This window comes from Dermacentor andersoni, chromosome 9 (assembly GCF_023375885.2).
Source record: "Dermacentor andersoni chromosome 9, qqDerAnde1_hic_scaffold, whole genome shotgun sequence".
In the NCBI taxonomy this organism is placed as follows: domain Eukaryota; kingdom Metazoa; phylum Arthropoda; class Arachnida; order Ixodida; family Ixodidae; genus Dermacentor; species Dermacentor andersoni.
Window position 1 is genome coordinate 67,619,672 of NC_092822.1, and position 12,512 is coordinate 67,632,183.

Below are 12,512 nucleotides of genomic sequence, written 5' to 3' on the forward strand. Positions count from 1 at the left end.
GCATGCTTACACTGCTCGGTAAATTTAAGAAGTGTGCGAACAACAAAATGACTGTTTGCCGTAATTACGAGAGAACGCGTTTTGGAGTGTCTATAGCTGTCGAGTTTCCCGTGAAATAAAAAAAGTAAAAGTTATTGGCGAGGTATGCAAACGTAAGGAAATACTGACACATCTTCAGTCTACGTGAGTGCAGCTCTACTGTAAGTAATAAAAAAAAAATTAACGAAAAGCCTATTGCCTAAAGGATTCTTGACAGTCGGGGATAGGCTGTTATTACACATTCCCTTATTTCGAAATTCAATTAGACGCTTTTATGCAGTGTAGCAGCAAAAATACGCAGTATGATAGAAGCTTGAAGTGATCCACAGCTACTGGTTTAACAAGGAGACACTGGAGCCAAAGCTTCGACCAGGGCAATTGTCTTCGCCAGGGGCAGCAAATGCTGAAACTGTTGCTGCCCTGGCGAAGACAACTCTTTGTTGAAACGTTGGTTGAAGCGACACTCCTTGTTCATCTACTGTTCATCAAGGGATGTCACACTGGCGTACAGGCGCTGGAGCTCCGGCGCAAAAAGAAATGGAACTTTAGTGCTTCCTTTGATTTTGTCTAACAATCAACCTATTACCGCAAATTTGATGAATATAGTGCTCTGAAAAAAAATTATCAGTGTGAGCTGGTTTGGTGTTTCTCTTTATTGCGCTCCTTTAAGTCACCCTAGCTTTAAATGAATACCTTCGAATTTGCAGAGAGAGAATGATTCCTTTTGGATTGCTCTACACTTACCATATGTCCCCACAGTCTTCGCTATTCTCCGTTGGGGACGTATTTCTCTAACTTTAATATACTCTTAAAATAATTATAAACAACAATTTTTTTAGATGTTGCGTAGTCAGAACCGTCAGGCTATGCCTCGTACAGCTGAGGCAGATCCTGAGGCACAAAATTTATGTGCGAGGCTTCGGCGTTTTCTTTGTTGGCAGAACTTCACAGGGAATATATGAGTTTGTTGTGTTCCCTCCACATGCACTATTCCGCTTTACGAGCTCTACCAATTAACGTTAGTCAAGCTGCTCAACGAAATAAAGGATTTAAAAAGAGAACGCAGGACAAGATACAACTGTATGACCTACTGTGTTTCTGACGACCGAACACCGTCGTTCTTAAAATGGTATATTGCACATGATTTGTTTAAATCTTTTTTTGTGTGTGGCTAACTTTAGCAGGGACGCAAGGTCTAATGCCCTCATACAACTCCCACCACCTTCAATCAATACGTTGGGGTGTGACTTTTTAGTACACATTATATAAAGCCAGAGTCCTAAAGTATTGAATGACTGATAAAACTCTTCAGACTCAGTTGCCGTTACGCCGGGAGAAGAACGCGAAGGTTGCGGGTGCGGCTCTCACCAGCAGCAGGCTTTCTTTTCGTCCACTTTCGTTTCCCTTCACCTTATAATTTTCTACACTTCCGCTAAATAAAATCGATAAATAATTTACCCGATGCTTCTCTTGGTTTCATCAACAGCTGACTTCGTGTGGTTGCAACTGACGACAATCGCCCCCCCCCCCCCCCCCCCTCCCTCTGCGTTTCCCTCATCCCTCATTCAGTAATCATTCGAGTGGCACAAATCGACAATATTCTTCGTCCTTTGATTTTTATCCCGCCAATATGCGGAGGAAGGCCCTTGGGCACGGAATAATGTCACGCCATTCAGCGATGGCGAATGAGAAGGCTTTCGTGCGCACTCACTATAGCCATGGGCAGCTGGTGCGCTTTTGAAGGCCGAGCTGCTTAAGTTTGCTTTTATCTTTGGCGCCTTCGTGGTGTTGGGACACAGATTATAAAAGGACAAATTGCGGCGACTTGCTAATGAATCACTGTGTCGCACAAGAAGGGCTCCTGCCTGGCGGCATAATCGACACGGCCGAGTGCGCTAATTGAGTGTCACATGGCACGATTCAAGCCAATCACGGCCTCTTTGATCCTTCCGTCAACCTGGAAAGAAATGAAGGAACAAAAGTTCGTAGACGTGTAAACAATGTACGCGGGTGGAAATAGTGCCTACACAGAGGTCCAGGCAAGGAAACAGGGAGTCACCTGCGTGGGTCACCGCTAACTGAGCAGACAACTGCCTCGACCATCGTTCGAGGGAAAAAGCTGCCAGCCATGGTATCCCACAGGAAAGTAAGATGTTTCCACTTACTGGTAATATTGGCTGCATTGGCTGCTGCTCGGGGCCAGTCATTTGGTAAGCAACTAGCGGATGGAGGAGGCTTTGAATATGGCTTGAGATGTGCGAACGTACCGTACATGTTACGACTCTAAAGGAGGGGCACTGATCGAAAAAATAAGAAAGAAAAGAAAACGCAGTTTCCCTCTCAAGACTGCATGATATGTGTACGTAGTAAGGCGTTACGATATGTATAGTCTCATACGTTGGTCAGGGCCTCCCACCATCAACTTAACTGCTGGTGATGGTGGTGTGTGTGTGAGGGGGGGGGGGGGGGGGGGGGGGCAAAGCATGATCTCTAATTTCTGTCAGAGTGGATTTCTAGCTTCCTTACCAATTACTCAAATTACGCTATCTTTAATTTTTCCAATTCTGTGAACTGGCTCACCACTAGCGTATCGTCCGGTATCCCACAGGGCCCAGCACACGGGCCGTTACCATTTATCATCTACATTATTGATTTCGCCAATAACATATAGCTTTTAAAGTCCGTCTATATGCAGACGATTACGTACTATGTGATGCAATGAAGTCACCAGAAGACCAACAGAGGCTTGACAACTCATTCAGCATGTTCTGCGCCTGATGCGAAACATAGCAGATTAGAAATAATTTCACTGAATCAGTAGTAATGTGCTTTAGTACCAGTTCATCCGTGCTGTATTTTGACTATTCATTCAACAACTCCTCGTTAACTAGCGTGTATAAGCATAACTACACTGGTGTTGTTTTTACACATACGCTACCATGCTCAGAGCACGTATACCGGGTGTTCAGCGAACACTTTCAAACATTCTTTAAAAATTGCCTCTGGCAGCACAATTACAGTCCATGAGCTGGTATGCTCGAAGAGGCGGAAATTACTTGCGCAAAAGATTAAAGTGCGCAGTCGACTAGTTAACAAAAGTCGCTAATTAAGTTTTCAACTAGTTACATTATGGCACGTATTGTAATTTACAAATTCTAGCAGGGGAGTTAGCAAGGCGGATCCACTTGGAACGAATTGTCAATACGATACCAGTTTCGAGATAATAATTGCCGAACTTTGCGAAGAAATGCATTGGCGTTCCAGTTACTTTTGTGCATCAATGCATAAAAAGACGTTTTGTTAATGAACTAAGTGGAATGACAGTACATTTTTCATCGCAAGTTTGAAGGCGCATATCTCGTAAACGGGGTGATCCACACATTTCTTTTCAAGTGAATTTGCCTTGCAGTCTCACCCGTTAGAATTTGTGAATTGCAATATGTGCCATAAAGTAATCATTAAAATCTGAATTTCTGAATTTTTGTGAACTAGTCGAATATACATTTCATTTTTTTTTGCAAGTAATGTCCGCCTCTTCGAGTAAACCAGCTCAAGGACTACAATTGTGCTATCTACGACAGGTAATTTTGAAAAAAAAAATATTGGAAGTGTTCGCTGAAATACCCTGTATACGGTGACTAGTAAATCACTTCAAAAACTTAGATATATAGCGCAAGCTTTCTATTGCTCCTGATGATGCGAAGCTACTGTTGTATAAAACGCTCATCTGATTTCATTACGGGTTTGTTGTTTGGTGTCTTTTCAACCAGTGTGATAATAGTAAAACCGAATCCACTCAGAAAAGATCAGTGCCTTTTAAACGTCAGAGATATTACCGATACTTCTCACCCTCTGCTGCTCTTCTTTCCTTGAACTTGACTCCACTATATGCATGCCAAGATATTGATTTCCTAAAATTCTTGTATAATATAAGTAATCCTTCCTCCCGCCTATAAGACTGGGTGCATTTAACATTCGCTAAGAAACTTTTACCAGAAGTTACTACTACGGAGCTTAATTTGTAACCTTTCTACCGAAGCATAATGCATTTACATACAGCTTTTACCCCTGAACGATTGAACTTCGAAATTGGATACCTGGTAATGTGCGTTCCCTTCCCCTAACGATCGTATTTCTGCAGTTGATTCTATTACGTCATGTTCCGTTACCCACACCGTAAAATATAAATGCGGAAAAACAAAGAAAACACGGAAAAGTTTTATTTTTACTACACAAGATGTATTTCAACGGAAGAAACGAAGATTATCTCACTTTAAATGTCTTTCTTTATGGTTAGACAGACTTTCCCTAATTTTAACATAATTGGTCCCCACACGGTTAAAAGTGAAAAAATGCGGCATCAATACGGTGAGCGAAATGAGATTTGTTCGTTTCTTTACTATCCTCGATTGACGTTCGTGAGCAGTTTCACTAGTCAAGCAACAATAGGTAGAAATATTTCGTATGCGAGAGCCAATTGGTACTGCGTTTTGAATAAATAACAGCTGCAATATTAGGGCTAGTGATCCCGCTCATAGCATGGCTATATAAAATCGAAGAATGAATACTTGGATATGCCGCGTAGTGCCAGGTGTCTCAGCGCCACACGTCTTGCCAAGGGGGATGTCATATCTCGTATGTTATACGTAAGTGTGCTTATCTGTGCATTTACGATCTGTTACGACCGCATCCTAGCATTCGACTCTTTTGCACTCCACGAAAGCTGCAGTCATGGGGAAAGTAAAAGATATACATCCCTTAACGAAATAACCCATGTTACATCTTTTGATCAGTAACAGTACAGAAAAATAATAAGCGAGTTACCTTTGTGAAATCACAGAAAAAAAACACACACACTAGAACGTGAAAAATTTTTAGGAAAATTGTCGTACCTTTCCTGTTCTTATTTTCAAAAAATTAAAACAGTTTTTGTACCATTCGTGTTGATGTTCGTCCTTTGTCAGTCCTCTATTGCACCCACTACTGCCATATCCCTCTTAGGGCTGCAGTTTGCGAAATAAATAAGTAAATACCTGAGTAAGTGAGCAAATAAATAAATAAATAAATAAATAAATAAATAAATAAATAAATAAATTCGCACTTCACGGTGCTCGGAGGGGAACGGGGGAGGTGCATCAAGAAAGATGTTCTGTTTGTAAATTTAGGCTGCGCAGTGTACAGTATAGACGACGGGAGAGGCAGGAAGATATGCTGGCGGGTCGGTTGCTGCGTTGCTGCGAAAACGCGGAACTCAATATTTTGCACTGGAGGCCAGGGCATGCCGTAGTTTGATTCTGTGTTGGTAAGTTAGCGAGAAAGTCGCTAAATTTAACGAGTAAAGTAGTAACCTTAACGATAAGTTTGTCTTTTTGGAGCCTTCGCGTTGTTTTAGTGACTTTCTTTTCTGGTCAGTTAACGTTGCCCACAGCGTCGCCCTAGAGTGCTAAAGGCCAACTGCAGACTACGGTAAATCACGAGACATAGGTGGCGGCCATATTTGTTGTCAACTTCGACCACAGTGGAAGAACCATAGAGGATAGACAGGTGTTTCAACCATGCAAGAAGGAAGAGTTAGGATTTATCTACACTACAAACTTGTCGAGTAGTTTTCTGTGCTGTTTTTACTAGGCGGCATTGTTTCGCTCACAAAGCCAGGTAAATGATGCCGTATATTTTCATTTTGAAAGTAATTGCGCGCTTTTCGAGGTGCAAGTACGTCAAAAAGCGACATTGTGATTCTTGTAATAAGAGATACAATATTAAGAGAGCTGCTGGGTAGAGCGTGTGATATGTTATCAAAATAACAGATATGCGCACTTTTGCTGGATGGTTATTATAGTTATAACGTATCGTTTAGACCACAAATCAGGCTGCACAATAACTTTAATATGCATGCGTTTATTAAACATTATTGGATAAAAAAAAAACTCGAATGTACTTTAGTAGAGTACCAGACAACCGCTTCTGGTAAAGGTCCGTACAGGGTTTGAGTTGAGTAGAAGTGGTCCTTGCATGCTTCGAATGACTGTATTTGAAAATGACTGCTATGAACTGTCGGACTTACGGAACCTGTAGCACTGAAAATTTGTTCTAATAGGAAACTATGTAATACTAATACGGTGAATAAAAAAGCCAAACTCTATCTGTAATCGCAGCCTTCGCAATGCTGCGGCATCGTCATGATTTCAGCTTTCATAGACGTAGCTTATCGTTATATATAATCCAGCGTACGACCAAACAAACTCCGAATAATATATTCGAAGTTAGTTGAATTTGGTGTGTAAGAAGTAAGCAATTGTACATCCTTGAAGTAATATTTAACCTACGTACCGGTCAGGTTTATATTGCTCCAGTTGTTGTTGAAAGTGAACTGTCTCACACGTATGATATCAAATGCTACATCAACCTCCATTCATTCTATCAAGATGGTTCTTGTGAAAAAACAAAAACAAGAAACAAAGCTGTAAGCTGCGTATAAACTACGTATCGCCATGCCATGCAACGTCATGCTGGCTTTTTTCTGCTTTGCAGACGGCGTGTTATTCATTTATACTATGTTTCATTATATGCGCGAGCAGCAATGGGCATGTCAAATGAGTACTCTGAATATTTTTCTTAGTTCCTTCATTTGTAACCCTGACGTGTAATTGTGTTTTATACACAATTTGTGCGGTTTTCATGTCTCGACGCACTGCCGTACTTACTTTATAATTTGCTTGTCTTGCGGTTGAGTCATTGTTCCCATTTTTCTTTCTTATATGTCCCCCTCCCCCTCTCCTTTATTCAATGGTCCGCATGAGGCCCGTGCGGTGTTTTCTAATAAAAATAATACAAATGAAGCTACAGTTTATTGACACCGCTCTTTCCTCCTTTTTTCCCGTGCAGATGAGCCAGAACAAAGCAAGCAAAACATCGAGGAGCCGGCAGAGACTGCAGCAAGCGACCCAGGGCAGCGTTCCGCCTACGATATAAGCGAGAACGAAAGCGACAAAGAAAGATCTGGCGATGAAACGCGACAAAACTCAATCGCGAGTGGGAACACTGGCGACCCTAGAATAAATGCAAGTCTCTTTTTTTTTAACAATTGACATTTTAACAACTTTGCGCACAACGAAGATGATCGAGATACCTGATAGCCACAATATGATATTTAATTATTTATATCAATGCAGCTCTCGCGAATGATGTTGCCCATTGCTTTCAAAGAAAATAATAATAAACTGTGAAGGTTATAAAGTCCCGAAACCGCACAGTTGGAGGGACACCGTAGTGGGAAGCTTAGGAATAATTTTCACTACGTAAGGCTCTCTAACGTGGCACCAAACGATGGCACACGAGCGTGCTTGCTTTCAAGTTCAAGTTCAAGTTCAATGCTTCGTTCATTACTGGTGCAGATATTCAGTAGAAGTTTACAGAAAGAGGTCCCACAGTTAGAAACTGCAGCGGGACCTCTTATTCTTAGTTACATAATAACATATAAATTAAAAAGGCGTCAATTGAGGTTTTGAACAAAGAACGGATTAAACAATTTCTACTTTGCTTGATTAGTGCACGTATTTAATATATATGTAATACGTTCATAAACCTGTTCCAACTAATCGGCACGTAGCGCACTCGTGTGTGCGTTGCCGTTCAGTTAGTCGGTCAGTGAACGTAGCAACGGCTTCGCACTTACACGTCACAGATCATGCAAAGGGAGGCACCCCTGATCAGGGGCATCGAGGCCAAGATTCACGAGGGAAGGGAGACGGAGCGCAACCTGACGGGCATCCGCGACGCCATCCGACGGGAGATGTCCGGCGTCGACGGAACTGATGGAGCGACACACTTAAGGCGCATCGAGATGAAGAAGCGCCTCCACGAGCTTGACCAGCGCATCGCCGAACTGCGCGCCAAGTGAGCAGCGGCACGTATGCCTAGCATTGCACCTCCGATACAGGCTCGTTTACTTTCGTAAGGCACGGCATGTACAGTGGTACTAAGGGGACATTCAAGAGACACACAATAACTTAGTTTAAACTGATGAAGCATTCTTTGAATGTAGTATTTCGATTAATTTTGTCCTGGAAATAGGTTGAAATTTAGAAGATAAAATGAATGTCAGAGTTCCATCTTCTAAATTTAGCGCAGGGAACCTTGACGCCGCTACTTCAGTGTGAAGTCACGGGTTTCCAATTATTTCCTGTACGCGTCATTGATCTCGCGATTCAATTAGTAGACGTCACAGTTTCGTCGACGACAGAAGTTCAGATCGAGTGGGCAGTGACCACTTTCACGTATTTACGAACGTTACTGGATACCAAAAGAGCGAACGAAGGTACTCCTCTGTTACACGGTTGCGTACTTATCGAGAAGTTCTTGATGGGCCCGTCGGAGATTTCTTTGTAGAGACGCTGAAGAGCGAGAAGGCGGCTGTCAAATTAATGAAGCTGCCGGATCACTTCCCTGCTCCAGACTTAAAAGTTACGGAAACCCTGGGTCGCCCGCGGCGAGGAGCGAAGCCTATGATGTTGAGAAAAGCGGGTGATCCGGCACTGAAAACGACGTTTAATTGCCTCGTTGCCGCGACGAGTAGGCATATTAAAACTAAGAAGGGAACAGCGCGCGGTATTCTGCGTAAGCTTGTCGATGTGTATCCCCATGACAATAGTGTGGGGAATTATTGTCAGGCTTGCTAGAGAGGCTCACACAGGAAGACCTTTTGAAGCCTTCGCCTTGGAGCTCGGATGTACTCTTGCGGCCCTGGCAGAAGATTTTGCAAATGCCTACTCATATCACTGTTCAACTGAGGCCAAGGGCCCCATGCCACTTCTCGTCTTCCGATGGACGTCCCTTTCACATTTAAGGAGCTGGAGTCAGTGCTCAGTAGCCTACGACGATGTTGTGCAGTGGGCCCTGACCTCATCAGTAATAAGTTGCTCACGAACCTGCCCAAGCCGCAAAAACAAAGAACTTTTTGTCTGCTTCAACAACTTATATAGCACAGGGGACATTGCAGAGCTCTGGAAAGTGGCGTAAGTGGTGCCCGTTGTGAAACCTAGTTAGTATGCTACCAATTTAGCCTCATATCGCGCGGTTTCTATAAACTTTTTTTATCTTCTTTCACAAATAGACTGCAATTGGGCCATGTTTGGGAAGTTGATCCACTAATGTGTAAACATCAAAGCTGTGCTTAGATTCACTCACTCTGGTTCGCTCGGTTGTTTGCCAGGTTACTTAAGGCGATCGAGCGAGCTGGAGCTAGAGCTAAAGCGTAGGGACGTTCTGCTGCCATGTGACCACGTCCTGCGTTATGGCGTCATCATACACTTCCAGAGAAACGAAATCAAATCTGGTTAGTAAAAAAAAAAAAAATGAATCTCCAGCCCGGTCTTGCGAAAGTGGATGTCCACCAGCGAAGCTTGAGTGAGTTGAGTTGAGTGGTTGTAGGCTACTGGTGGGATTAGCCTTGCAGTTGCTCCACCGTAGCGTCATTTAAAATAAATAAATCACATAAATCAGACACAGGCCTCACAACTACAAATAGTAACTCTTAAGGTCACCATGTGGAGGCCAAATCCGTGTTCTGCAGGTAAATTAAAAGAAGACGAAAAACCTTCTTTTAAATTACGTGCAGGACACGAAGCTGTTGAAAAACACCATTACAACTGCTGAGGGGGGGTATGTTATGCTTTATTGCTTTGTAGCAATGATAGTGATGGTAATTTACATTAATAGGAGTAATGGTAATTTTGACAGCACCCCGCCGCTGGCCGTATTGTCATTTCCTTTTCTCTTTGCCACTCCTCGTATTCACGCTGTTCCTCGGGAATGCCAACTATGCGTTGGCTACCCATAGCGATGCAGCAACAACAATGAAGTTAGTTGCTAGGTTACATCTTTTACATACGAAAGGCTAGGGACGTCACTCCCCACGTAACAACCTGCCATCGTCGCGGCAGCCTGCGCAACAGTACTCTTTACCGGGAAACGTATGCGGGGAGCACTACGTGCTTCGTATAGTTATCAGGAGCGCCTTATCATCAACTGTAGGGTTCTTATGCTTGTTTTGTGCTTGTTCTGTATTGAAACGAATGCTGCCCTGTATGTTGTATGTGTGACTCCAAAGAATGTATGTACTTTACCATGTTGAGTGCTTGAAGCCTGCTTCACCTCGGCCTGTTATTGCACAGCCTCCGGGATCGGTCCACATTTTTTGCCCACGGACGCGGTGGTCGGCATTTTTCGTGTCCGCGCCCATGGACAAAAAATGTGGGCCCATCGCGGAGGTTGTGCAATATCAGGTCGAGGTGAAGCAGGGGAAGAGCTGAAGCATATGTAAATTATTAAGGGTGCTCTGAGGTTCGCCATTACTCTTTTTTTTTTAGTTTCGAGGCCATGGACTTTAGGTGATTTCGCGCAGAAAACGAAGAAAATCGAGAATTTTAAGTCAGTAGTTCTCGTGTTTCATGAGGCCCTGACGTGTGTCGTCCCTCCGTACTCTCGCCGAGTGGTCGAGCGTCTCGCCGGGGCGATTGTGGGCACCGATTATAAAACGATGCTCGCAGGAATCAAGAAGCCCAGCAGAGGTTCCGTGGCTTCGTCGGTGCCGTCGACTCCGGCGATATCCGAGACGAAAACCAGGCGCGCTCAGCACTGGGCGAGATCGACCGCTCCTCCGGCACAGCAGTTGCGGGCGCCGCGCGAGCCGGCCGAGGAGTGTACGCGAAAGTGGCGAGCTTCTTCCGCGACAAGGTCGTGGGGGCCGTCGGAGACGTGTTCCACAGACTCCTCGGCTCCAAGTGGCAGTCGCTGAAGGCGGGCGTCAACTTGCTGGCCGGTGTCTAGCTTGATTGTCGCAATAAAGCATTGCTGCGCGGGCACGGTCCTTGTTCTGTAATTACGTTTTCTGAAGGTGGGGCGCGGCGTTATCGCGTCCTGGCGAACACGGTGGCGTCGATATTGTCATCGCACACGATCAGAGGCACTAGCGCGTTTTAAATCGATCTTTAATAACGTTTTTGTCCTTGTTCTTCAATTACGCCAGCCCGTCCTGGTGAACACGGTGCCGTCAATATTGTCACGGCACACGATCAGAGGCAGTAGCGCGCTTTAAAGCGAATAAATTTATCTTATTCTTTCGTCCGTGTTTATAGGGGTCGGAATTTCAGCGCCGGTGCCGTCAATATTGTCACGGCACACGATCAGAGGCGGTAGCGCGCTTTAAAGCGAATAAATTTATCTTATTCTTTCGTCCGTGTTTATAGGGGTCGGAATTTCAGCGCCGATACAAAGGCGCGAGTTCCAAGGAAACGTGCCCTTTCGCGCTACCGAGTTGCCGGCATGTTTCGGCGCCGAATGCGAACGAGCTCTTTCAGACCTGCATGCTATCGCGCACCGGTGCTACCGCTACGAATGTGCTGGTTCGCGGCTCCCTTTTCTGCGGAAATAAGCAGTGAAGCAAGAAGCACTACCTAAATATCTTCAATGCAAAAGAAGTACGCTTTCAATCGCGTAATTCCTTTATTATAGCTAATAGCCTAGCCGGGGCTAGTCTTTCAGCTTGTCAATGGACATCGTCAAATCGCGTCAAAGTGTACGTCGGGCCTACAATCAGCGCCAATTCCTGTCCCCGGTCGCTCTTCCAGTGAGAGCGGAAATTGTCACCAAAGCCAAGGACAATGCGCACGCCACTTAGCAGTACTGACAACTGAGCCACTAGGCCAGTGGAGCTGAGCAGCCGTCGGCTGTCTCGCCGTCTAGGACGAAACCTGCGTAGTTTCAAAGGGAGGTAAGGAAAAGGCAAAACACTTTCGTTTCTTTCCCGCAGTAAAAGTTCTTTCCTTTTGCTGTTGCATTAGTTACGAAAACACTTCAGCAGCAAGCACAATTGACGCACAATTTACACGATTTTATCAGCTATAGGAGTCCGTCGCCACAGCGGCGCGGCGGAATTGGAAAACAAAGCTAGCGGTTGCTTTCCAGGAGTTGGCCTAGGGCTCGGCAATACGCTTACATTGACAACATTGTCAACAAATGACAACAAAGAATGATGAAAAGTTGCAGATTTGCAGGCTGAAGGGTGGTTGAGTCAGGACATGACCGACCGACCAACCGACGGACCGACCGACCGACTCTTATATTATTTCTACTCCACATTATACGTTGCTGAAGAAGGTCAGATGGTGTAAAATCTGCAAACAAGGCAGTCGACAGAGTTGAAACATGTGACGAAGTTTGAAAGCATGACACCCATATTCGAAAATGCTCTTCGACTCGAGACGCGGCCTCCTCGACTACTCCGAGTCGTGTCCCTCTAAATGCTTCCAAACTACCTTTGGGTGCATATACAGGGATACTATTTCGGAGTGGAGGGCAGCACTACGTACCTATCGTACCTATCAAGTAGATCGATCACTGGATATCAAGAACCATGGCCTTCAAGAGAGCGCGCACCGCACAATCTCAGGGGTCATGCAACGACGCTCCTGAGA

The 12,512-nt window shown here is 44.5% G+C and overlaps 1 protein-coding gene across 1 annotated transcript; it reads left to right on the plus strand.

Moving 5' to 3' along the window:
* Positions 1-2,031: 2,031 nt before the first annotated feature.
* On the plus strand, positions 2,032-10,901 carry LOC126528610 (uncharacterized). The gene is made up of 4 exons (XM_050176460.3): positions 2,032-2,249; positions 6,925-7,100; positions 7,724-7,935; positions 10,587-10,901. The coding sequence occupies exons 1-4, from the start codon at positions 2,168-2,170 to the stop codon at positions 10,864-10,866; spliced, it is 750 nt and encodes a 249-aa protein (XP_050032417.2). The 5' UTR covers positions 2,032-2,167; the 3' UTR covers positions 10,867-10,901.
* The last annotated feature ends 1,611 nt before the right edge of the window (positions 10,902-12,512 follow it).